Source organism: Hemitrygon akajei, chromosome 12, assembly GCF_048418815.1.
Source record: "Hemitrygon akajei chromosome 12, sHemAka1.3, whole genome shotgun sequence".
Classification (NCBI taxonomy): Eukaryota; Metazoa; Chordata; class Chondrichthyes; order Myliobatiformes; family Dasyatidae; genus Hemitrygon; species Hemitrygon akajei.
This window is the reverse complement of record NC_133135.1, coordinates 62,206,156-62,231,209: the sequence shown is the minus strand read 5'-3', so window position 1 is coordinate 62,231,209 and position 25,054 is coordinate 62,206,156. Positions and strand designations below refer to the sequence as shown.

Genomic DNA, 25,054 nt, shown 5'->3' with positions numbered 1-25,054 from the left:
CTCTGGACTATGACTGCCACAGCCCTGGTATGGGGACCTCTGGCCCTTCCCTTGTCCCCTACTGGTGTGTTGCAATGATTTTATACGTTCATATGTGGAAAATATGCGCTGTGTGTTTAATATTAAATTCGTTAGATAAACCCTCTTAGAAATGAAATTAAGTGTATTAGCCATTTATGTGACTCATAGTTGATTTATCACCTATATTCCGGTCGATATTAACACCCACACTGCACCTCCCCCCCCGGCTGGTCAGCAAGAATGTTGTCAATATTAAACCAATCCGCGGTGACCCCTGCTCAAAGAGAATCTGGCTTCTCATCTCAGTGACATTAGAAACTGCTCCCCTGCTCTAGAGATGGAGCAAAAGCTGTGGTGGTCCTACATCTGATTTCTACCACTATCCTTGTTCCACCTGGAACATGCTGGCATTTCTCAGCAGAGCCACTTGTCAGCTGTGTTAGGTTTGTGGTACTGGGAAGCCGGGTGGCCAAGAATAACATGAGAGACAAGAGCGGTGAGGAAGATAAGCACTGCTGTTTATTTTACTTGTAAGTCACCTACCCAGGCTGCCCTCTGACATTACCTTCAGTACATAACACACAGGGAAGCTTGACAGCTACCCGTAAAGGTTAAACTATACATAAATACATAGCATAACCCTCCCCTCCTTACTTTAAAGGTTTCTCCCTCTTCCCAGATACAAACCAGCTGCTGAACTATTACTAGAGTAATTACTGTATTAAATTCAACCAACAAAAAAAAGCATTTTTCTCTAAACTAGGGAAAGAGGGTAGACTGTCTGTAGTCCCAGACATAACCCTGAGGGTTTGTCACGAGAGGTCCAATATATCAGGAGACCGCCTAGGAGGGTGTCAACAGTCTGAGGATAATACCAGAGCCATTTTATCTCTTGGTACTGTATGTATGGATCTTGGCTGGCACACTGCATTGTCGATATGGGGCATGAATGGCCTTGCTGATTAAGGACTGCCAATGTGATGATTCTGACGGGCAAGCAGATCACCTAGCATATCAGGGGATGCAGGTCACATTCCAGGGGCTATAGAATTTCAGGGGATTTTGATTGCAAAGGCGATGTACTACTTGCCTTCAGGCTGTTAACTAGCTTATTGAAAGCAGTCATGTGTGGCTTTTTTTTGTATTCTTGAGGACCAAATCTTGTAGTTAAGAGTCTGTTTCAGATGTTCCACCATGAATAGGATGGCAAGCTTCCTTTCAGATTCCATTTTGAGACCTTTCACTTCTGCTTCCACAGACAAAACCACTCCAGTCTGAACTCTCCTTTAGGCTCTCCTTGTTGGCAGTGAGACGTGACAACAGTCCTTGCACACCCACATTTTCTTTTCACAGTATTTCTAAAATATTGACCTTTTCATTAATCGCCTTAATACCTTCAGTTGATGGAATGGGAGCTAAGCAGTTTGCAAGCTGTGAAACAGGAGTTGGGATCTCCTGCTCCAGAACAGCAAGTCACTCAAGTTCTTCATGTGGTGCAGACTGCCTGGTCTACTTAAGTTACTTGAAACCCACTGACTGAACCACCTGGATGACTTTGATCCTTCACTAAGCACCTCTTCAATTATCAATGCAAGTCCAGGTACACGTTTCTCCTTGTTGAGGTCAAAGTTTCCCAATGAGGGCTCAAGTCGGACTGGTTCCTGGGAACTTCTTGGTCAACTTCTGATAATAATCACATCACCTCTGCTCACCATCAGCACATTTACCATCACCAAACTCTCTAATGCGCGTTTCCATATAGTCACGTTCCTTTCCTTCTCTAGCTTCTTTGTCACACAAATCTTGGTCTCTGCCATCCCAACCAAAGGTTCGTAGTGTTAGTTTGTGCCCACTTCTATTTTTCCCACCAGTACCCAACCAACAAATATTTTCACATTCCTCATTTTCCAAATGCACATCCAGGTCGTCAACTAGTAGAGGTATTAGTCACATTAGCCAACACCAAAGCTTCAGTACTGAGGATAGAGTACAACATCACAATATTCTTCCCTTATTCTCTCTCATGGATCTACAATGTTTCGCTTGAGAACTCCTCACTCCAAATCTGAAACATAATCTTTCTTAGTTCCACCCAGTGGCAAACTCCTGCCAGAACTGGGATACAAGGATGTCTTCCCTGTTATATTTTTCCAAAAGACACGCTGGTCTCTCCTTTGCATATGGTTACTCTTTGATTGTTAGCAGCCTTTCCTTGTAATATCTATACGGTTTCTTCATGCCACACATTTTTATTGTATCATTTAATTGATCTTTTTTCTTCAATCCTTTTTTAAAAAAAAATTAAATCCATGCTACCACCAAGGCTCAGCAGCCACCTCCACAATTCCACTTAGAACCCAGGCTTAACGGCGATTCCTTTCATACTGCCCAGTTCTCTGTCGAATACTTCTGCATATTTCTTCAATACCTCTTGCAGACCAGCGCCACCACCAATCAACTGCACTTATTGCCAGTTAAGTTTTAGCTGCCCAGAAGCACTGGATAACTACCTTTACTAATGTAGTGTTTCTGTTCATTAATCTCCACTATAACAGTGGATAGAGAGGGGATATCAGGGGTAAGTTGTCTTTTTAAAAAAAAACTCAGAGTGTTGAGTGCATGGAATGGTCTGCTGGCAACGGTGGTGGAGACGGATACGATAGGGTCTTTTAAGAGACTTCTGGATAGGTACATGGAGCTTAGAAAAATTGAGGGCTATGGGTAACTCTAGGTGACTTCTAAGGTCAGTACATGTTCGGCACAGCATTATGGGCCCAAGGGCCTGTATTGTGCTGTAGGCTTTCTATGCTCTATGTTTCTATAACGTACTACTTCTCTCTCTGCAACAACCTTGTCTTTAAAGTCAGTCTTGCCCCTCTGGAGTTAGTTGCTGCATCTGTCTCTAACACCAGCACCCATGTCCATCCACATGCTCACTGTGGCTCCATACAACCACAGGATTATCCAATAACCGTGTGTCCAAAAACAAAACATGCAAACTTTCTTCAACCACAGAGTGAGAGTCAATCATTCTGACCTCAGTACGCCCCATCTTGTTCACACGCTTCTCTCTTTTTCCAAAAATCATTTTTCTTGAATACAGTGTTTTTGCTGACAGTATCTTTTTGCATTTGCAGGCTCATTCGATATGTCCCTTTTTGCCACAGCTTTGGCAATCTAAATCTTTATACCAGCATTCTTTTGCTGAATGCCCAGTTTTGCATTACAGTAACACTGTTTGCCAAAAGGTCCCTTAAACTTAAAGTCAAATGCTAGGTCAGTCCTCTCAGTGCCCTTGCGGTGCATCAGGTAGAAACCTTGCCATTTCTTTAGCATTTTGTCTCCTTTTTTAAAATGAGGTCACTTGATTCTCAACCCAGCACGGATGGAAAGCGGGAAAGGAGCCAGCCAGATTTGAACCCAGGACTACTCGCCTTGAAGGCTGGTGCTGATGCCACTACACCACTAGCCAGCATTCTTAAAGTCAGCAGAAACTGTATGAACTTGCAAAGATGCATTTAATAGCTGCACTTTTAACTGCCATCTCCATAGTTGTATTAATCTTAATTGTCTTCTCTAATGTTAGCCTGTCTTCTGTAAGCAAACAATTCTGAATTGCCTCACTGAGCAGACCACATACGAGTCATAACATGTTACTAAACGATTGTCTAAAATCAGTGTTCAGGTAGTTGCTTCAGCACAGACACAGACTGTGAAATAGACTTACCTTCCACTTGATTCCTTTTACAAAATCTAAACCTCTTAGTAATGCTGAAAGTTTTAGGTGAACAGTGATCTTTTAAGACTATGCCCTCAAAGCTTAGTGCCAGGTTCAGCAGAGTGCACAAGACTGTGTATTAAATTAAACATATTGGCACCCATCACAGTCAGAAAATTTGGAACAAGAATATCATCTGAAATTTGGTTTGCCAGTGCAATATATTAAGATCTTTCAGCCTTTGAACTCCATTGCTCTGTCAGTTTATTAAGCCCTACTTCCAACCACTTGTCGCCATTTTCAAACACACTCATTTTCCAGAAGAGTTAACTAGTCTTAGCCACCTCTTCCCCCCCACCTCTAATTTGTTTTAACCATCCTGTTCTCGTTCTTTCCCCTCACAATTCTTCACTCACCACTGTTCCTTCGGCCATTTTCTTCTCGTTCACCCACATTACACTGCAGCACAGCCTGACTTTTGTTGCCGGAGACAGAACAGCAAATATCAGGCGAGGACTTGTCACCTCGTCACCAGTGGTTATGTTTGTGGTATTGGGAAGCTGAGTGGCCGTGAATACCACACATGAGAGATGGAGAGGTGAGGGACAAATGTGCTGCTGTTACTTTATTTGCAATCACCTACCCAGAATGCCCTCTCACAGGACATTCAGTACATAATACACAGGGAAGCTTGACAGCAACCCGCAAGGGTCACAATATACACGAGTACATAACAAGCTGCTGGAGCAATCAGGGAGACCTGGGAAGAGAGACAGGATGCTTCTTGAATTAATCAGGTGTATTGCTGTACACTGTACTGGTGCCAACAGGGATTCCCCCAAAAAGACTGAGAACATATAAAAAGCGTGCAACAGTTATAGTGTGCTTTACACTTATTGAATCACTCTGCATAAATCCAATGTGAGAAGTGTCATTGTAACATGCTGTCCACTACTTTGTTGCCCAGTGGTTTGCAAAAAAAAAAATCAGAGGCAAAATCTCCAGGCTTCCAGGCGCCATTAGCATACCGCCATGGAGAAAGAGAGGGAGTCTGAATCTCTGTGCATCCGAGGTACAGCTGGCAACTCTGAGTGTCCTGGGGTTCTCAGGCACACCTAGCCCCGTGACTGTGGAATGAAAGGAGGGTCCAGTGCAGAGACTGGGGGATTTACTCGGAACTGATCCCAAGCTGAAACAGCTAAAGCAAGGAATTTGTAGGTAGGGAAGAGGAATATTTGGGGAACTTGAGAAGTGATAGAGACACACAGTTAGAATAGACAGAACTGAAAACAAAACAAAAATGACCAGAGTATTTGGAAAATGCCGGCAAGCTCCACCGAGATAAATGAGAGAAGGCAATTTTGAACCATTTCAACAATACTCTCTCACAGAATCTAAGGGATTTAAACATGATGTTGCTAGAAAGACCATCTAACCAACTGCAAAGGAGTTAGCACTCAAACTAGCTGAGCCAAGGATATACATGTTGGCTACTTTGACTTTGGCAGATTATAAAAGTAAGCACGGCAGAAACATTTTCAGTTAATAACATCACCTTAAATTTGTAAAGTTGGACAGATTCATGGGAAATGAAATTTAATTAAGACAAGCATCAAGTAATGCTTTTTAAAGATTAAAGATGAGCTTTTTTTTTACATGTACATCAAACCATACAGTGAAATGCTTCATTTGGTCAAATCAAATCAACAAAGTGACACCATGCTTCCAGCATCAACATAGAGAGAAACATAGAGAGAACATGACTCACTAACCCTAACCGGTATGTCTTTGGAACGTGGGAGGAAACCAGAGCACCTGGAGGAAACCCACCAGGTCGGGGGAGACCTACCCTTACTGGTTCTCCTAAAGTGCAACATCACACTTGTCTGCTTTAAGTTGCATCTGCCATTTTTCATCCCATTTTTCCAGCTGGTCCAATTTCTGCCGCAAGCATCCACAAACTCGATTACCACCCTGACATCCAGACCACTGATACAGATGTCAAACAGCAACAGACCCAGCACCAATCCCTGCGGCACACCACCAGTCACAGGCCTCCATCTACAACCATTCTCTGGCTTCTCCCACAAAGCCAACGTCAAATTCAATTTACTACCTCATCATGACCAATTCTGTCAAAGGCCTTGTGGCCATCCACGTAGACAACACCCACTGCCTTGCTTTCCTCACTTTCCTGGTATTTTCCTCAAAAAACTCTACAAGTTTAGTTGGATACAACCTCCCACAATCTCGTATGATAATACAGTAAACTGGATCAGCAAATTTGTGGATGCGTCCTGTGGGATGTGGAGCAGCTAGAAAAATGGGCTGAAAACTGGCAGATGGAATTTAATGTTGTCATGTGTTTATGCAATGAAGCCATGATGTCAATCCCTAATCAGTCCCTGTCTATCCGAATACTTATATATCCAGTCCTACAGAATACCTTCCCATCACTTTCCTTCTACTGATGTCAGACTCACCAGCCTATGACTTCCTGTCTTATTCTTAGAGTCTTTCTTAAACAAGGAACAACATTAGCTATTCTCCAATCCTCTGGCATCTCACCCGTGGCTGAGGATGTTTTAAATATTTCTGCTTGGGCCACTGTAGTAGCAAGGGTCCAAGGGAACACCTTGGCAGGCACTAAGATTTATTCACCCTAATCTGCCTCAAGACAGCAATTGCCCCCTCCTCTGTAATCTGTATAGGGCCCATGACTTCACTGCTGCTTTGACTCACTTCTAGAGACTCCATGTCCATCTCTCGAGTAAATATAGATGCAAAAAATCCTTTTAAGATCTACCCCATCTCTTTCAGCCCCATGCATACATTAGATCACCTCTTTGACCTTCCAGAGGGCCAGTTTTGTCCCTTGCAATCCTTTTGCTTTTAACGTGTCTGTAGAAACCCTTGGGATTCTCTTTCACCTTGTCTGCTAGAGCAACATCATGCTTTCTTACAGCCCTCCTGATTTTCTTCTTAAATGTTCTCTTGCATTTCTTATACTCCCGTTTGTTCCTGTCTCCCTATACCTGCTATGTACCTCCTCCTTTTTTAAAACCAGAAAAAGTTAATGATACAATTCAGGCCCATGGATAGGATCTTGTCTGCAGGTGAGGGAATTCTAAAAACTAGAGGGCACAGGTATAAGGTGCGAGGGAAGAAACTTAAAGGAGATGTGAGCTGTAAGATTCTCCATTAAGAGGTGGTGGATACATGGAATGAGATGCCAGAGGAAATGATAGAGACCAAAAGAATTACAATGTTCAAAACACATTTGCTCAGACAGTTGAATAGCAAAAGCAAAGTAGGATATGGGCCTAATGGAAGCAAATGTGATTATTGTAGACAGACATCACAGTAGGCCTGGACAAGATGAAGCAAAGGGCTCATTTCTATGATGTACAGCAAAAAGCGCAAGTCATTAGAGTAGGAGTTAGGTTGACTGGAACAAAACCAGTCGGTCTGTACAGCTGGTTCTAGTGCTGTAGATCTTTTAATAATCCAACAGCTGGCAGGATATTTACAACCTGCCCTTAAATTCACATGGTCCATCTCTGACACCTCCCTCCCCTTTCTCAATCTCTCTGTCTCCATCTCTGGAGACAAACTGTCAATTGACAGCTTTTATAAACCTACTGATTCCCACAGTTAACATGACCAAAACTCTTCTCTCCTGTAAAAGTGCTATTTACTTTTCTCACTTACTTGCCTCCACTGCATCTGCTCCCAGGACCCTGCTTTCCATTCCAGGACATTAGAGATATCATCCTCCTTTAAAGAACAGGGTTCCCCTCTCTCTACTATTGATGTGGCTCTCACCCTCAGCTCCTCCATTTCCTGTACATCTGCACTCACCTGAACTTCCTGCCACCTTAATAGCAACAGAGTCCCTCTTGTGTCTTACCTACCTCATCAGCCTCCGCATCCAACACATTATCCTTTACAACTTTCAACATTTCCAAACAAATCCTACCACTAAGCATATATTCACCTTCCCCAGGGTCAGTCCCTCTGCGATTCTCTTGTCCATTTGTCTCTCCCCACTAATCTCCCTCCGCGGCACTTATCCCTGCAAGTGGTCTAATTGCTACACCTACCCATACACCTCCTCCCCCACCTCCATTCAGGGCCCCAAGCAGTCCTTTTGGGTGAGGCAACACTACACCTGCAAATCTGCTGGGGTCGTCTATTGTGCCCAGTGCTCCCACTGCAGCCTTCTGTACATTGATAAGGCTGGGGGATGGCTTTGTTAAATACTTCCACACCATTTACCACAAGCGGGTCTTCCCAGTGACCAAGCATTTTAATTCCCTTTCCAACATGTTGATCTATGGCTTCCTCGTGTCAAGATGAGGCCACCCTCAGGATAGAGGAGCAACACCTTATACAGGTGGCCCCCATTTTTCGAACGTTCGCTTTATGACAGCTCGCTGTTACGAAAGACCTACATTAGTACCTGTTTTCGCTAACCAAAGAGGATTTCCACTTTTACAAAAAACAGACACCCATTTTATACGTGTGTTACCCTGAGAAAGACTACCACGACCGTGGAGCCTTGCGCAGGCAGTTGTGTGTGCATGTGTGTACGTGCGGTGGCGTGTATGTGCAGAATTTTTTTCTCCAAATCGATTTTGGCTCGCTCTTCCCAATTCTGATAGTGAAACTACACCGTACATACAGTATTTCTACTTTATATAGGTTGTATATTTATCATATCATTCCTGCTTTTACTATGTTCATGTTATTTTAGGTTTTATGTGTTATTTGGTATGATTTGGTAGGTTATTGTCTGGGTCTGGGAACGTTCAAAAATTTTTCCCATATAAATTAATGGTAATTGCTTCTTCACTTTATGACATTTCGGTTTACAAACAGTTTCATAGGAACGCTCTATCTTTGGATAGCAGGAGAAACCTGTATTCTGTCTGGGCATCCTCCAGCCTGATGGCATGAATATTGATTTCTCTTTCCGATGAACAAAATTCCACCCCCCAGCTTGTTCTCCACTCTCACTTTTTACTTCATCTCACCTGCCTCCCATTTCCCCCATCTCCTCCCCCTTCCCTTTCTTCCACTGTCCACTCTCTTCTCCCATCAGATTCTTTCTTCTCCAGCCCTTGACCTTTCCCTTCCAGCTCGGCTTTCCCCTCTGCCTCGACCTTTTTATTTCGGCATCTTTCCCCTTCCTTCTCAGTTCTGAAGATGGTTTTTGGCCAGAAACATCAACTGTTTATTCCCTTCCATAGATACTGCCTGACCTGCTGAGTTGCTCCAGCATATCTTTTTCTTTATTTACAAAAGTGACTGGATGTGCAGAACTCTTAAGCAAATAACCCCAGGCTAAATCTTTATTTGTTCACTTCTACACCTGGGCCAAAGAGAATGATGGCAAAATTCAAAGCGGAATGAGTCTGGTTCACTTCAATCCAGTTATCTTTGTGCTTCCAAGAAGGTAAGGAAAAGTAACATCAAAGTGTCCAAAAATTTTCACCATTTCAAAATGATAATTGGTAGTCCCAATCAGCATACAAAATGTCAAAGTTATTCTCTGTACTGTATGGTTGATACTAATGAATACTGCTGAGCACAGTTAAAACTGCATTACAACTCAGCTGGCTATTTTAAATCTGTCAGCACTGAGTTCTTGAAATGTGAATTGTTTTATTTTCCAATTAAGAGCATGCGCAGCATTAAAAATAAACAACATGATTAACAAATAGAAAATTGTGTTAGGAGTGATATGTTGTACTTACTATTATGTGTTGGTATGGGTCTATTGAAGCCATTTTCTATCACCAGTTAACAGAACTCCAGTGCACTTTATAATGAATTCAAGTGATGACAACAAATGAAAATACTGTAATCTGCAACTTGAAGTTTCCTCTTTGCAGATGAATAAATTAAGCAATCTTCAGCAAACATCTGTCTTCATTCCTGTAATACAAAATAAGCAACAATTAGTAGCCATTCAACCAATTAATCTCTGTACTAACACAAACTGTGTAACAGTCAAGTATCAATAGGATGAAGAAACTCAGCCAAGCACAGCCCAGAAAGAACATTTTATTCTCTCCATCATTCAGCTTATCCATACATGATCAGAAGGCTTTGTCTCCGTCATCACATCAGAAAGTTTGGTACATTATGCTTAGTGTTGAAATTCCCCATGAATTAATGTCAAGTTTTCATTTTTTTTTTAAATGAAGTTCTTACCCCAAACCTTCCTCCCACTCCAACATCCTTACCCACAAACCCCATCATTGCACTATGTTGGTCTTGATTTAGTTCTGTTCTACCCTTCTATACAATGTTCTTTTCTCTACTTCAAGTCGTCCATTTAATTGCTGATTTTAATGAAGACAAACTATTTGCAAAGTATGTCTGATGCAGTCACCGGAAAGAAATTGTGACAATCTACTGAAATTAAATTATACTTGTAGAATGAGGTCCAACTGAAATTTCAAGAGGGGCAGAGTAATCTCAGGAAAATTAAAAAAACAAAACCACATTTATTCCACGAACATTAGTATAATAATTTACAAATATTCAAATTCTATTCAATTACAAATATTCCAGGTACTAGTTAGACTACTCGTTCAAACATTAAAAATGTAAATGCACAAAATGCGTGCATACATACACGTGCACAGAACATGCATAGAACACCTCCTCAAAACACGTGCACAAATCACACATGCAAAATATGCAGAATGAAGCAGTTTTTACTTCATCTTCCACCAACAATTCCTGGTGTCTTAGCAGCAAGAAATGCACTACATATTAGAAAGTAGCCATACCTGGTGAATTGACAATGTAGCTGGAGGTAAATCATCCTCCCCAAATAAAGTAAAAATCATGGTCACTAATGTTAAAGCTTGTGTCTGCTTTAAAGATGGCAATCATTCCATCCCAAACAGCAGGGAATCACTCAAATCAGTACTTACCAACACGTCTCCAGATATACGCCATTTACATAGAATTACATTGTATTTACATTAGAGAAGCCCAATGTGAAACAGATCATCCTCCACCTGAACCTCCTACTCTCCTTATTTATCTAAACCAATCAGCAAATCCTCCTACTTCCTTCGTCATCATATGCTTACCCAGCTTCCCCTGAAATGCATTTATACTATTTGCCTCAAATTAATTTGTGGTAGTGAGTTCCACATTCTAAGAACAGAGTAAAGAATGTTTCTCTGAACACTGAGAATGAAAAATGAACTTTTTTTCACCCCTACTTTTGTTTTCCATGATCTTCCGATTATTATCTTCTCCACTTTGCTTACAGCATCAGCTTTAAACAGGAATTTGACACTTCAGAATTTTGACCTAATATTAGCACAATTGTGAAAATATTGCACAAAGACTAAACAGCAAACAAGTTTAAAAATAACTTTTTTCTTCTGAAATTCATTCATTTCAACAAGTGATTCATGCATTTTTTTCTGTATCTGCGTTTTAGAAAAAAATCTGCATGAAGTGGCATTTATTATGGTTTAAATAGGTCAGTAGATACACCTCTTCAGTGAAGGGATATCATTGTCAATTATGATGAAAGAGGAGCTAAGAGACTTTCTTTAGTAAAAGGCAGCCATAGCTGACGTCAGTGGGTCATAACCAAGAGATAAGTTTTGCACTGTGCTCAGCTGTTCAGATAAAATTTTACACTGAGATCCTTTTTGCCATTTCAGTAGTTCAAATTCCCGATGCAAGGACCTTAACCACTAGACTATTATGTTTACTGCATGCACTTCTGGCAAGGTGTGGAGGCATTCTATTTCAGCTTTAATAAAAACTGTTTTGAAATAATACACTGTGGAGCTTATGTTTTCAATTTAAACTAGCCACTATTCCTCTCTAGATGATTTTGAGGCACTAGAGTTTCCAATTCTGTATTATCTCTTTATTATTTCACTAGGACTTTGATCAATTTTAATAAAGCGATTTATTCCATTTTTAAATAATTACTTCTGATTATTTGCTCAGTGTATGTTTAAGGAATAGGTCTAGAGTGGTTAAAAAAACATAACAATTGTGGATGCAAAAGTGTCTTGAGATACTTTACAAAGTAGAAAATAAGAATAGCAAGTCACTATTAGAAGGCGTAAAGCTCAGAAAAATACATGCTTCATTGTAAGACTCAAACAAGGTGGGGAAGGTGGGCAAGGAGTAAAAGTGAAGGAGACAAGTCCAAGTGGGTGAAGGCATTCCAGCAAGGCAAGGTAGGGAAGCACCTGGAAATCACTGGATTAGAATATGTGGTTGGTGATGAGCTGTAACATAGGAGGAGGTTGCTGAAATAAGGACATCTATGGAAAAGAAGTGAACATAGATGAGAATTTTAAAATTTAAGTTATTGAAGGCCTAAAGAATATAAAATCATAAGTATCACAGTTCTTGGAGATAGAATTTGGGTCACAGAAATTAGAATGACTGGTAATTTATGTAAGGAGGAAAAGCTTTTAAATGTAGCCACTGCTGTAGTCTGTAACCAGTGTTGCTAAGATAGCAACTACTAAGAACATCAGTTTTTGAAGGGAAGCAATTTAAAGTCTGTGGTGAAAAAACAAAGCATATTGGATTGTTTTGGCACGGAGTATAAACGGCCACAAAGATCCAACCGACAAATACATCCCATCTTCGTAAAAACATTCTTTACATTACCCAAGTAACTTGTAGGAATCTATATTCTCAGATTTCAAAAAGCAAAAAATAAAATAACTGCAATTTTGTTGTCATGGCTAAAATGTAAACTATTTAATCACTCCCTGCTCCAATGATGCTCTCTCATTAGATCCTAGGTCAACTGGGACCGAGCTGTACCAGCTACAAAAGTTGTCAAAGATATTACTAAAAAGATAGTAATATCTTTTTGCTAAAGATTTTGCTAAAAAGTCTCTGACAAAAAAGACATCAAATATCAGATAATCAAAGTAACATTTAAAAAGATAGTTTAGTGAGATAGTGATATTTTAATTCATGAAAACTATTAAAATATTAATATAAAGCAATTTTAAATAAGTAATTCCTCCCCCATCATGCAACAACATAATGAAATAGACCCTTTGTGCCAACGTCCATGCCAATCAAGATGCCTGTCTAAGCTAGTCCGACTTACCCACATTTGACACATATCCCTTTAGAGCTTTTCTATCTATGAACCCGCCCAAGGAGCTTTTAAATGATCTTACCTCCCTCAACAACATCCTCTGACAGTTCATTCCATGTAATTACCATACTCTGCATGAAGAAGTTGCCTCTCAATTCCCTTTTAAATCTTTCCCCTTGCACCTTAAACCTATGCCCCTTAGTTTTTCTATTCTCTTTCCCTGGGGGAAAAATAACTGCATGTATTCACCGTATCTTTGCCCTTCACAATTTTATACCCTACTCAATTTGGTCAAATAAGTTCCATAAGGAATCCCAGCAAGACTGGACTTTACAGCGGCAATCCTTCAAAATCCATCAGTGAATTCACAATAGAAGATGTTCAAAGGCTTCAATGACTCAGCATTTTATCTCTTCACAGATAATAAACATCCGATGACTCGTCTTTCTTTCAGTCTGCCCTTAAGTGCCAATTTACTTATTCCACCTGCCAGCAGGTTCCATATTCTCACTGCTCTCTAGGTAGAAATATTTCTCAAAAATTCCCTGAAGGATTTGTTCACCTTTATGCGCCCAGTTCTTTTTGGATGCCTCCCCTTCCTGAATGGAAATAGCTCCATTTCAAGCAGATCACAACATCTCACTTTCCATTGTGACAGTAGGAAGAAAGCAGAGGTCTCTGAGCCCATCCTCATTAGTGGATCAGAAGTGCTGTAGCAACTTTAAATTCCTTGGCGTCAACAGATCAGAGGATTTGTCCAGAAACCAGAACATAAAAGTCATCACAAAGGCACAACAGAGCTTCTAAGTTCTTATAAGTTTGTGTAGACTTGGTATATCACTGAAAACTTTGACAAATTTCTATAGATGCAGAGAAGAATATCCTAACTGGTTGCATCACCTCATGGTATGGAAACACCAACACCCAGAAACAGAGACTACAGAAAATAGTGGCCACAACTCCATCTGTCACAGGCAAAGCCCTCTCCACCACTGAGCGCATTTACATGGAGCACTGCCAAAAGAAAGCAGCATCCATCATCAAAGATTACCACAACCAGGCCATGCTCTTTTATCTTGGGTACCATCTGACAGGAGTTACAGAAGTCACACCACCAGGTTCAGGAACAGTTATTACCTTACAACTATCCAGGCTCCTGAACCCTCCTGGATAACTTCACTCACTACTACTCTGAACTGATTCTACAATCAGCAGGCAACACGAGTGAATCTGCAGATGCTGGAACTAAATAAAAACACAAAATGCTGGCATAACTCAGCAGGCCAGACAGCATCTATGGGAGGAGGTAGTGACGACGTTTCAGGCCAAAACCCTTCATCAGGAGTGAAGTAACATGGGATGGTCAAGGGGGGTATAAGAAGTGGGGGGAGGGATAAAGTAGAGAGCTGGGAAGTGATAGGTTGGAGGGAAATGGGCTAGGGGGAAGGTGGAGAATTATGGGAAATAAAAGAGAAAGAAAGGTAGGGCTGGGGGGAGATTATAGTGAGGGGGGAAAAAGAGAAAGAGAACCAGACTGAAATAATAGATAGGGATGGGGGTAAGGGGGGGCTGGGGTATCAACGGAGGTCTGTGAGTTGGATGTTCATGCCGGCAGGTAGGAGGCTACCCAATACTTTAAGCTACCCAATGCTCGCAATACCTTATCTCCCGCCTGGGTAGCCTCCTACCTGCTGGCATGAACATCCAACTCACAGACCTCTGTTGATACCCCAGCCCCCCCTTACCCCCATCCCTATCTATTATTTCAGTCTGGTTCTCCTTCTCTCTCTTTTTCCCCCCTCACTATAATCTCCCCCCAGCCCTACCTTTCTTTCTCTTTTATTTCCCATAATTCTCCACCTTCCCCCCCCAGCCCATTTCCCTCCAACCTATCACTTCCCAGCTCTCTACTTTATCCCTCCCCCCACTCCTTATACCCCCCCCTTGACCATCCCATGTTACTTCACTCCTGATGAAGGGTTTCGGCCCGAAACGTCGTCACTACCTCCTGCTGGCCTGCTGAGTTCTGCCAGCATTTTGTGTTTCTACAATCAGCAGACTCAACTTGCCTGCAATAAAATGAATTTGTGTACTATACGGTGATACGTATGCTATGTGCATTGATAATAAATTTAATGGCTTTACAACTCATGCTCATTATTATTTTCATTTGCAGTTTAATTTTGCACATTAGTTGTTTGTCAATCTTTGTTAATGTATAGCTTTTTGTAAAATCTGATTGCTTCTTTTACCCACCATAAATACCAGTAAGAAAATGAATCTCAAGATATAGTATCATGCATGTACTTTGATAATACATTTAACTTGAACTTCGAAGGCACGGCGTAAAGAGATTTGTAATTCATACATTTTACTTTAAATTTTGTTAAAATTAAAATTTTGTTTAATTTTATGTTAATTCAGACCTGAAAGTCTTTTTCTTTCTACTGAAGCTGCCCGATTCGCTATGTCTCCAGTATTTTCTGGTTTCGTTTCATTGAACTTCCAGGTCCCAGGAAAACTTTCACTGCATGTAGAGTTTGACTTTTTCTTGATAGGAAATTAAAACATTTACGGGGGGAGGGGGAAGACTACAGATTCTTTGAATTCACCTTCCCCTTAGTCCCGAAACTTGTTTTTAATCCAACATTCACAATGCCAGCGCAGCGGAGGTGCGGAAACTGGGGCGCGGGAGAATGGTTTTGTGGCAGAGGGAAGTCAGATCGCCGCTCGGAAAAGTTTCGTACCCAGGCTCCTGTCGCGGCCGTCCCTTTCTCAGGAGGTCCGGGGGAACTGACAAACGGACTCAGCCCATTTCTTCCAGAAGCCGACTTCTTCCCTTCCTTCCTTCCCCTCTCAAGAGAAAGTCAAACTCCGAAACTCTGCCAACTCTCTCCCCTTACCCCACATACCGACCCCGCCAATCACTCCAGCGTCCCGATAAAACTTTACATTACCTCAGATGGGGCTGGGTTCTCAATTGCCTCTACCTTCTTCCGTGGCGGCTCTTTCGAAGCGCTTAAGTGAAAAAAAGAGCAAAAAAATAGAGAAGATGAGATACGAAGGCGGATATTACACACCCCATTGGAGGGCGGATCTTCCACCGCCGAGCAGGGCTGTCGGCACCGGCAGACTTCACACAGTGAGATTCACCGCATTCTTACCTCCTCACGACCCCACTTTACACCCTCTCGCTTGGGTTCAGCTCCCATTGCCCTTTTTTCGTTTTGTTTCAAAGGGGAGGTCACGGCACGTCTCCTCCTTATTGACGCCCGCCCTTCAGGAAACGTCGGGATATTTGGTGAATCCACTTATCCCATTGAATATTGTATTTCATCATGCAGTTTTAAAAGACGTGTGCATTGTTCCTAGAAGACGGTAACATTTCGCAGCCATGCAGTTTGTTTACAAACCGTAACATGTAGGTCTCGATGAAGACGGTGTTTCGATGCCATCTTTCTAGTTTTTGATAAGGTCCCACGAGACGGCGTTTGGGGGAATCCAAACTTGCAAAATCTTTGCAAGTAGCAAAGAGTGATCGTCAATCAATATTTCTGTGATTGCAATATTCATAGAGTCATACGAGGAACAGATCCTTCCGGCCACCGTGTCTATGCCAGGCATCGAAACCAATCCCACTTGCTCGGTTCTCGGTGCTCAATACTTAGTCTTTTACTTTTTGTCATATTATGGTTTAAGTACAGAGGGCACGATGAAAATGCAGATGATACTCTGCTTTACATATACCCCATGACTTACCCTCCACAGATTCACCACCGTCTGTCTTAAGAAATTCCTCCTCATCTCTTCTCTAAAGGGACGGCGTCCTTTTGATTCTGTACCCTCTGATCCTAGACTTTCTCACCATTGCAAACATTCTCCCCATATCCACTGTGTTCAGGCCTTTCAATTAGATTCTCGCTCGTCCGTCTAAATTCCAAAGAGTGCAGGCCCAGAGCTATCAAGCACCCTTTATATGTTAACCCTTTCACTTCCAGGATTTTTCTCATAATCCTCCTCTGGACTTTCTCCAAACGACACCTTAGAAATAAGAGCCTAAGGCTAAGAATTAAGCCGTTCAGCCTATTCAGTTCTGCTTTGCCATTTGATCATGGCTGATTTATTTTCTTCTCCCTAGACCTTCGACACCCTTCCTAATCAAGAGCCTATTAATCTCCGCTATAAATATACCCAATGACTTGGTCTCCACTGCTGTCTGTGGCAATGAATTCCACAAATTCACTACCCTGGTGGACTCTCCTTTCTCTATCCTGCCTGTTACTTCCTCAAAGAATTCAAACAGATTTTTTTCAGACAGGTTCTCAAGGACCCCAATCTGTTTTTGGCCCATTTTGTCAAGTGCTTCCAAGTATCCTGAAACCTCACCTTCATAATGAATGACATGACATCGAGGAAACCCCCCCCCCCTCTCCCGCTGAGGAACAGGTCTGACCGTAGCAGAGATGAGAAGGATCCTAGCCAGGGTAAACCCACACAAAGTTGCAACACTGGATGCCATACCTGGTCGGGTGCTGAGGGATTGTACAGCCCAGCTAACAGACATCTTTAATATCTCTTTGCAATAGTTCCGCTATCTCTGCAGGCTTCATGGCTGCTACCACCATTCTGCTGTCCAAGAGGGTGATGGTAACTGGCTTAAATGATTACCTCCACCCCCCCCCCCCCCAGTGGCTCTGACCTTGATCATGAAGTGCTTTGAGTGACTGCTAATGGATCATATAAAATCCCACCTTCCAGTTACATTGAAGCCTTTCCAGTTTGCCTACTGTTCAAACCAGTTCACTGATGATGCCATAGCCCAGCCCTCCACTCCATTCTATCCCACCCAGAACATGATGCCCAATACTCCTGCTTGTTGTTCATCAACTTCAGCTCGGCATTTAACATGATTGCCCCTCAGAGGCTGGTGGTAAGCTGTCCTCACTGGGGCTCAACGCCCGTCTCTGTAACTGGATCTTGAATTTCTCGAGTTAGTCCGAGTTGGCAGCTCCATCACCCCCAGGGCTGTGTGCTTAGCCCACTGCTGTTCACGTTGCTGACTTACCACCACTGCCAGATCCAGCTGAAACCGCATCATCAAGCTCACTGATGATGCAATGGTGGTTGGCCTCATCAGGAACAATGATGAGTCGGCCTGCAAAGAGGCTTGTCTAATGGTGTGAGGAAAACCAATCTGAGTCTCAACGTGAACAAGACAAAGGAGGCATTTGGGGATTTCAGGAAAGTGTAGGTCGACCATTCCTCATTGCACATCAGTGGCTTTGCTGTGGAGAGAGTGAAGAGCACAAAAATCCTTGGTAGGCACATAACGGATGATCTAACTTGGACCCACAATATTTCCTCACCAGTCAAGAACACACGGCAGCATCAGCACTTTCTTAGGTGATTGAAGTGTGCAAGGCTCTCTGTGCCCATTTCTAACAACTTTATACAGGAGCACCATTGAGTGTGTCCAGTCTGGTGGTACGGAAGCCACAAGGCATCGAACTGTAAGATCCTACAGAGGATAGTGAAAACCACGGAGAGAATCTCCGGAGTCTTCCTCCTGACACCCCCCCCCCCCCCCCCCCCCCCATCGGCATTTGTGTCATTTACCAGATTGGCAAAGAAATGTGCCGATATCTTTGACCCACTACCATAGAGAAGGAGCTACAGGAGCAACAGCACTAAGGCTGTCAGACTGGATAACAGCTTCTTCTGCCAGGCTATAAGACTAACGAATACCATGCCACCACTAAGTTCTCGTCACTAGGACAACGAGCTGCTAACTATGCTGTTTCTTATTTACCTGTGCTGTGCACTTCACATGCATTTTGAATTATATTTTATTAACTTATTTGTGATGATATTTTTCTTTATTGTGTGTGATATATGTACTGTATTGTGGGTGCACCTTGGTCTGGAGGATTGTTGTTTCGTTTGGTTGTATTTATGTACAGTCAGATGATAATGAACTTACAACTTATTAAAATGGACTCCAACATCTTACTAACATGGAAGTTTGGATAACTGGCTATAATTTCCTGACTTTTACCTCCTTCCCTTCTTAAAGAACAGAGTGAATTTTACCACTCTGGAACCATTCCAGACTCTAAAGATTCTTGAAAGATTGCTACTAATGTCTTCACAATCTTTTCAGCTACCTTTTTCAGAATACTGGTGTGTAGTTTGTCCAATCCAGGTGACTTACCTTCAGACCTTTCAGTTTCGCAACACCTTTTCCTTTGTAATAGCTACTATTGCTAAGAGTCCCCTGACTCTCTTCCTATTCAGTTTGACCACTATTTCTTTGTTCCCCATTATTACCATTGCTTTAGTGCCATGTGTGGTACAGGACCATTACTTGAATGTAAGTCCAATGTAAAAGCAGGAAAAGTACCCACATTTCCAGAATCTGTTGAATTTTTATTAAATTTTCAGCATCCATGTAATGTTTGTTTAGTTACAACTGCACTTATATTTGTCTTATGGGAAAGCTTGCATGGTGAGTTTAAGAACAGGAAATGAAAGTATTTATCATTCTTTCAATCTGTTGGTGAAATTTAATAAGGTACTGGCCCTGCCCTTTGATAAAAACTGTTCTTACCTTAGGAAGGTATGTGTTAGGCTGTTACAGCGAATATTGTCACAGTGAGCACAGCAAACATCTGATCATTCAGGATTATCTTTTGAGAAATTCTGGCTTTTTTACAGTAAGACAATAATCTAATATTTTACAAGCCTAAATTTCTATAATTTGATTATGTAGCTAATGCCAATCATAATTATCAATATTGATTTATAGCTGATACATTTTAAAAAGAATCTCTCAGTATATCTAACCTTTGTGAGTAGTGCATCACTGCTTTGAATAGCACACACAAAATGCTGGAGGAACTCAGCATGTCAGGCAGCATCTATAGAGGGAAATAGTCAATGTTTTGGGTCAAGACCTTTCATCTGGATTCATCAGACCTGATGAAGGGTCTCAGCCTGAATCGTTGACTGTTTATTTCCCTCCATAGATGACCTGATGAGTTTCACCAGCATTTTGCGTGTGTGCTCAAGGCTTCCAGCATCTGCAGAATTTCAGGTGGGTTCTAAATATACTTTAAAGACCTGCAGGACTAAGTACCTAGTGCAGCACGTTGGAATTGGGATCAATGCCATTGGCACACTAACCAAAATACACCATGAATGAAACGGAATCCAAAATTCATGAGACCAGTGGTGACCAAATAAATCCTTGGGAAGTGTGCTATTTAAATGGCAATAAGTTGCTGATCTCCATTATGTCTTGCTTGTAACAATATTATTTTTAAGTGAAGACATAATGTGGCATGGTTGCATTCTCAGAAGTTCAATTCAACATGTTGGCAGGCTCACTAAGGTACAAGCAATTTTTCAGATTTTCACAAAATCTCCTGTATTCTTCTTGACACATCTAGAGGAATTGCACCCAGGGTACATCCAACAGCTATGTACAGAAGATGAAGTTGAAACGTTTGCTCCTAACTTCACACAAAATTACCCATTCCAGCCTCCCTTGGTGTTTACACCATCAGAGAAGCCAGGCATCAGCTAATGAATTTACTCCACAATCAAGAAATGGCTGTGCACCGGACATAGCAAAGACAAAAGGCTTCAAAACAATCCAGACTTATGTTTAATCGAGCTGCTGCCTCACAACTTCAGTGACCTGGGTTTGATCATGAGCTCTGGTGCTGTCTGTATGGAATTTTCATTCGCTCCCCATGACCAATAAAAACATGCTCAGCATAGTTTTAGTTTTTGTTGAAAAGTACTTCACCCTTCCTCTCAGTGGTGCTGTACATGCATGCCCATGAGTTATGTCAAAACGGTTTTCATTGGCCTTATTCAGCAAAAACATTTCACCAGAATACATATAAGGAGAAAATAGTAACCCACTTCCATTTCTTAGGTTGCTGACTCAGTTTCTCACAGGCACTGTGTTCCTAAAGTTCTCCATAGGCCGCACTCCAGTAAACCTTCAAACCTGGCATTTAGGAAGACCCCTAAAAATATTTCTAATGTTTGGAACATAAAGGGAAGGAGTAGTAAGAAGGGAAATGGAATGGGGAGTGAGGGGGAAGAAATTGGGTTTAAGGTAGATGTGCAGCAAAAGCCTAACCAAATTCAGTCACCCAAACTAGATTCTCCGGATTGAAGTGGTGGGGCAAAAATTATGTGCCAGCGGAATTTTTCATTAGTGTAAGTCAACTGTTGGCTAGAAGCTTGGAAGATGCAGCATGAATGAAAAGCTTCTGCAGTGTTGCCAAACTAACATTTAGATACAAGCACTATGTCAGTTTTATCATTGATGGGTTGAACCTTAAGTTAGTCAATCCCATTTCCTAGTCAGGTAGAACCATGGTTCATGCTCTTTGGAACCTGGACAATTCATTTACCTGAGCATCAGGTACACTATGAAATGTCTTGCATTTTATGTCTTGTAATACATTACAATTCAATTCTATAAACAAAAGCATTCTGGAAATAGCAGGTATGGAGAGAGAAACATTTTATGCCAATGATGAGTATTCAGAACCGAGACAATTTTGTAGGCAACAAAAGAAAGATCTGTGATGAGCTGAATACAATAGTGGTGCTGGCTGACAGTGGCTGCTGAAAGCTGTGAATTATAAATCATAACCAGAAGAGATTCTGCTGAATGATTTGAAGGAATGCATGCAAAATGCTGGAGGGAGTCAGCAGGTCAGGCAGCATCTATGGAAAAGAGTGAGCAGTCAACGTTTCGGGCTGAGACCCTTCATCTGGACTGGGAAAAAAAATGATAAGAAGTCTTCAGACTTCTGACTTCTCATCATTTTTTTCCAGTCCTGATGAAAGATCTTGGTCTGAAACATTGACTGTTCACACTTTTCCGAGGAAGCTGCTGGGCCTGCTGAGTTTCTCCAGCACTTTATGTGTGTTGCTTGGATTTCCTACATCGGCAGATTTTCTCGGGTTTGTGATTTTTAAAAAAGTAGTTGTAGTTGTAAAATACGCCTTCTGGTGCTACTTGGACACGTCTCCAGTGATGAACCTGGGGTCATAGGGTGTTTCGGGTCTGTAATCATCAGATACCCTTGCCCAGGCAACCCAGAATACATTCCAGACAGGCTGGACTCCACTTAAAAACAATGGTTCTGACCTCATCCATATAAACTGTGAAGCTTTTAGAATATTATATAAACTTTTGGCCTGTACTGTGTAATGCATTTAACACTTCTGGAGTTTAGGGCTGGTTAATCTGGTGGATGTTGGCACATGAGGGTGAAAAATTACAAGAGGCACCAGAATAGGTATGTATAGGGAGAAAACTGAAAACTATTTCCATTATAGCTGACCCACTTTCTCTCATGGACACAGGTGTTCTTAAAGTTTTCTGTAGGGAGTACTTCAATAAATCTTCTGTAGCATGAGAACAAGCTCTTTTGTCCAACTCATTCATGTTGACCAAGTTGCCCAACTATGTCAGTCCCATTTCCTTGCATTTGTCCCATATTCTTCAAACCCTTTCCTAAATTTAACATTAGGGAGAACCCTCAGCTGTCAGGAAGTCAATATTCCTTTCAATATTTGTTAAGTTTCAGTGAGATTCCCCTCATCCTTCTAAATTCCAATGAGTACGGACACAGAGCCATCAAATGCTCTTCATTCATTAACCTTTTCATCCTCAGGATCATTATTGTAAACCTCCTCTGGACTCTCTCCAACACCAGCACCTTAGGTAAAAGACCATAGAACATACTATAAGAATGATTTAGGTCATTCAACCCATCTAGTCTGCTACTCCATTCAATCAAGTGTGATTATTTTCTCTCTCATTCTCCTGCCTTCTCCCTGTAACCTTTGACACCTTTACTATTTAAGAACCTATCAACCTCCACTTTAAATGTACCCAATGACTTGGTCTCCACAACCGTCTGTGGCAATGGATTCCACAGGTTCACCACCCTCTGGTGGGCTGTCTACCCTGTCTGTTGCTTCCTCAAAGAATTAAAACATATTTCAGAATCAGAATCAAGTTTATTATCACTGGCATGTGAGGTGAAATTTGTTAACTTAGCAGCAGCAGTTCAATGCAATACATAATATAGCAGAGAGAGAGAAAAAATAATAATGATAATAAATGAAATAAAACACAGTAAATAAACAAGTAAATCAATTATGTATATTGAATAGACTTTTAAAAAAGTGCAAAAACAGAAATACTGTATATATAAAAAAGTGTGGTATTGTCCAAAGCTTCAGTGTCCTTTTAGGAATCGGGTGGCAGAGGGGAAGAAGCTGTTACTGAATCGCTGAGTGTGTGCCTTCAGGCTTCTGTATCCCCTACCTGATGGTAACAGTGAGAAAAGGGCACGCCCTGGGTGCTGGAGGTCTTTAATAATGGATGCTGCCTTTCTGAGACACCGCTCCTTAAAGATGTCCTGGGTACTTTGTAAGCTAGTGCCCAAGTTGGAGCTGACTAGATTTACAACCTTCTGCAGCTTCTTTCGGTCCTGTGCAGTAGCCTCTCCATACCAGACAGTGATGCAGCCTGTCAGAATGCTCTCCACGGTACAACTATAGAAGTTTTTGAGTGTATTTATTGACATGCCAAATCTCTTCAAACTCCTAATAAAGTATAGCTGCTGTCTTGCCTTTTTTATAACTACATCGATATGTTGGGACCAGGTTAGATTCTCAGAGATCTTGATACCCAGGAACTTGAAACTGTTCACTCTCTGCACTTCTGATCCCTCTGTGGAGGATTGGTATGTGCTCCTTCATCTTACCCTTTGAGGCAGTGTCTCTCTTTAAGAAAACCAAGCTGAACTTGGCCTATTTTGTCACGTGTTTCCAAGTATCCCAAAACCTTGTGCTTCATAATAGACTGTAAAACTTTACTGACCAATGGTAGTCGACTAACCACTGGCTTGTAATTTCCTGTCCTTTGTCTTCTTTTGCTGTTATATTTGAATGGAGACTGTAGACAGAATAAGGTAGGTGATCTTGTTATACATTTAGAGGTTGGCAGGTACGACATTGCAAACGTCATTGAGTCTGGCTGAAAGATCACAGTTGGGAGCTTATCATCCCTGGATACACATTGTATCGAAAGGTCAAGCAGGTAGGCAAAAGGGGTGACTATGGTGAAAAATGAAATCAAATCCTTAGAAAGAGCTGACATAGGATTGGCTATGTAGAATCCTTGAGGGTAGAGTGAAGAAACTGCAAGGGTTAAAAGACCCTGATGGGAGTTATATACAGGCCTCCAAACAGTATCCAGGATGTGAGATACAAAAATACAATGGGAGATAGAAAAGGCATGCAAAAGGAGCCATGTTACAATAGTCATGAGGTATTTCAATATGTAGGTAGACTGGGAAAGTCAGGTTGGTATTCAAGATTGTTTTTTCATTTCCAGTACACAAGTGTAAAGGAGAAAGAAATAATTGTAACTCTGGATCCGATGCAGCACAAAATAAAGCACATTAAGATAAAGAACGCAAGAATAAAAAAAAGACATAAAAATATAAATACATAAGATAGCTTTATACATAGGTTCCTTGTATGCCCAAAAAGTGACTTACATAAGGTGACTGAGAGGAAATGATAAATTAGTGGTGGTAGGAGTTGTGGAGAGGTTGGTCAGTGGGTGGAGGTGATGGTCAACTTTGCTGGCGGCGAAAGTTGACTATTTTGGAGTCTAGTGGTCTCGGCATGGATGCTATGTAGCTTCATCCCTAATGGGAATGGGACAAGCAGGATGAGTGGGATCCTTCATGATGTTACTGGTCCTTATCCAGCACTTTTCTAAGTATGTGTCCTTGATGACAGGTAGGCTGGTGCTGGTGATACGTCAGCAGTTTTGACTACCCGTTGTGGACCCTTCCTGTGTGCCGCAGTGCAGTTTCTGTTCCATGTTAGGGTGCTCTCTACTGTGCATCTGTAGAATGACATGAGTACAGCTGTGCATACTCCAGCTCACTTCAGTCTCTTCAGAATGTAGAGCTATTGCTGAACTTTCCTGGTTGTGTAGAACGTGGAAAAATCATATTGGTGTTGGATCCCAAGAAAAAGAAATTGTAGAATGCCTACGGGATGGATTTTTAGACCAGCTTGTGGCTGAGCCCAATAGGGAAATGTAATTCTGGATAGGATGTTCTGTAATAATCCAGATCTGA

General features: G+C 41.6%; 1 protein-coding gene across 4 annotated transcripts in view; it reads right to left on the bottom strand.

Moving 5' to 3' along the window:
* LOC140737090 (cytosolic phospholipase A2-like) overlaps positions 1 to 25,054 on the bottom strand; it is a 240,955-nt gene that overhangs the window by 141,781 nt on the left and 74,120 nt on the right. Inside the window, exons 1-3 of one of the 4 annotated variants that reach the window (XM_073063261.1) lie at positions 16,617 to 16,798; positions 15,815 to 15,875; positions 9,499 to 9,679 (exon numbers count right to left, since the gene is read on the bottom strand). In XM_073063261.1, the coding sequence (XP_072919362.1) occupies positions 9,499 to 9,531 (33 nt within the window). In that variant the 5' untranslated portion in view covers positions 9,532 to 9,679; positions 15,815 to 15,875; positions 16,617 to 16,798. Of the gene's footprint in view, positions 1 to 9,498; positions 9,680 to 15,283; positions 15,394 to 15,814; positions 15,876 to 16,021; positions 16,568 to 16,616; positions 16,799 to 25,054 lie in introns of those variants that run through there. The other 3 variants (XM_073063259.1, XM_073063260.1, XM_073063262.1) reach the window with 3 other exon arrangements.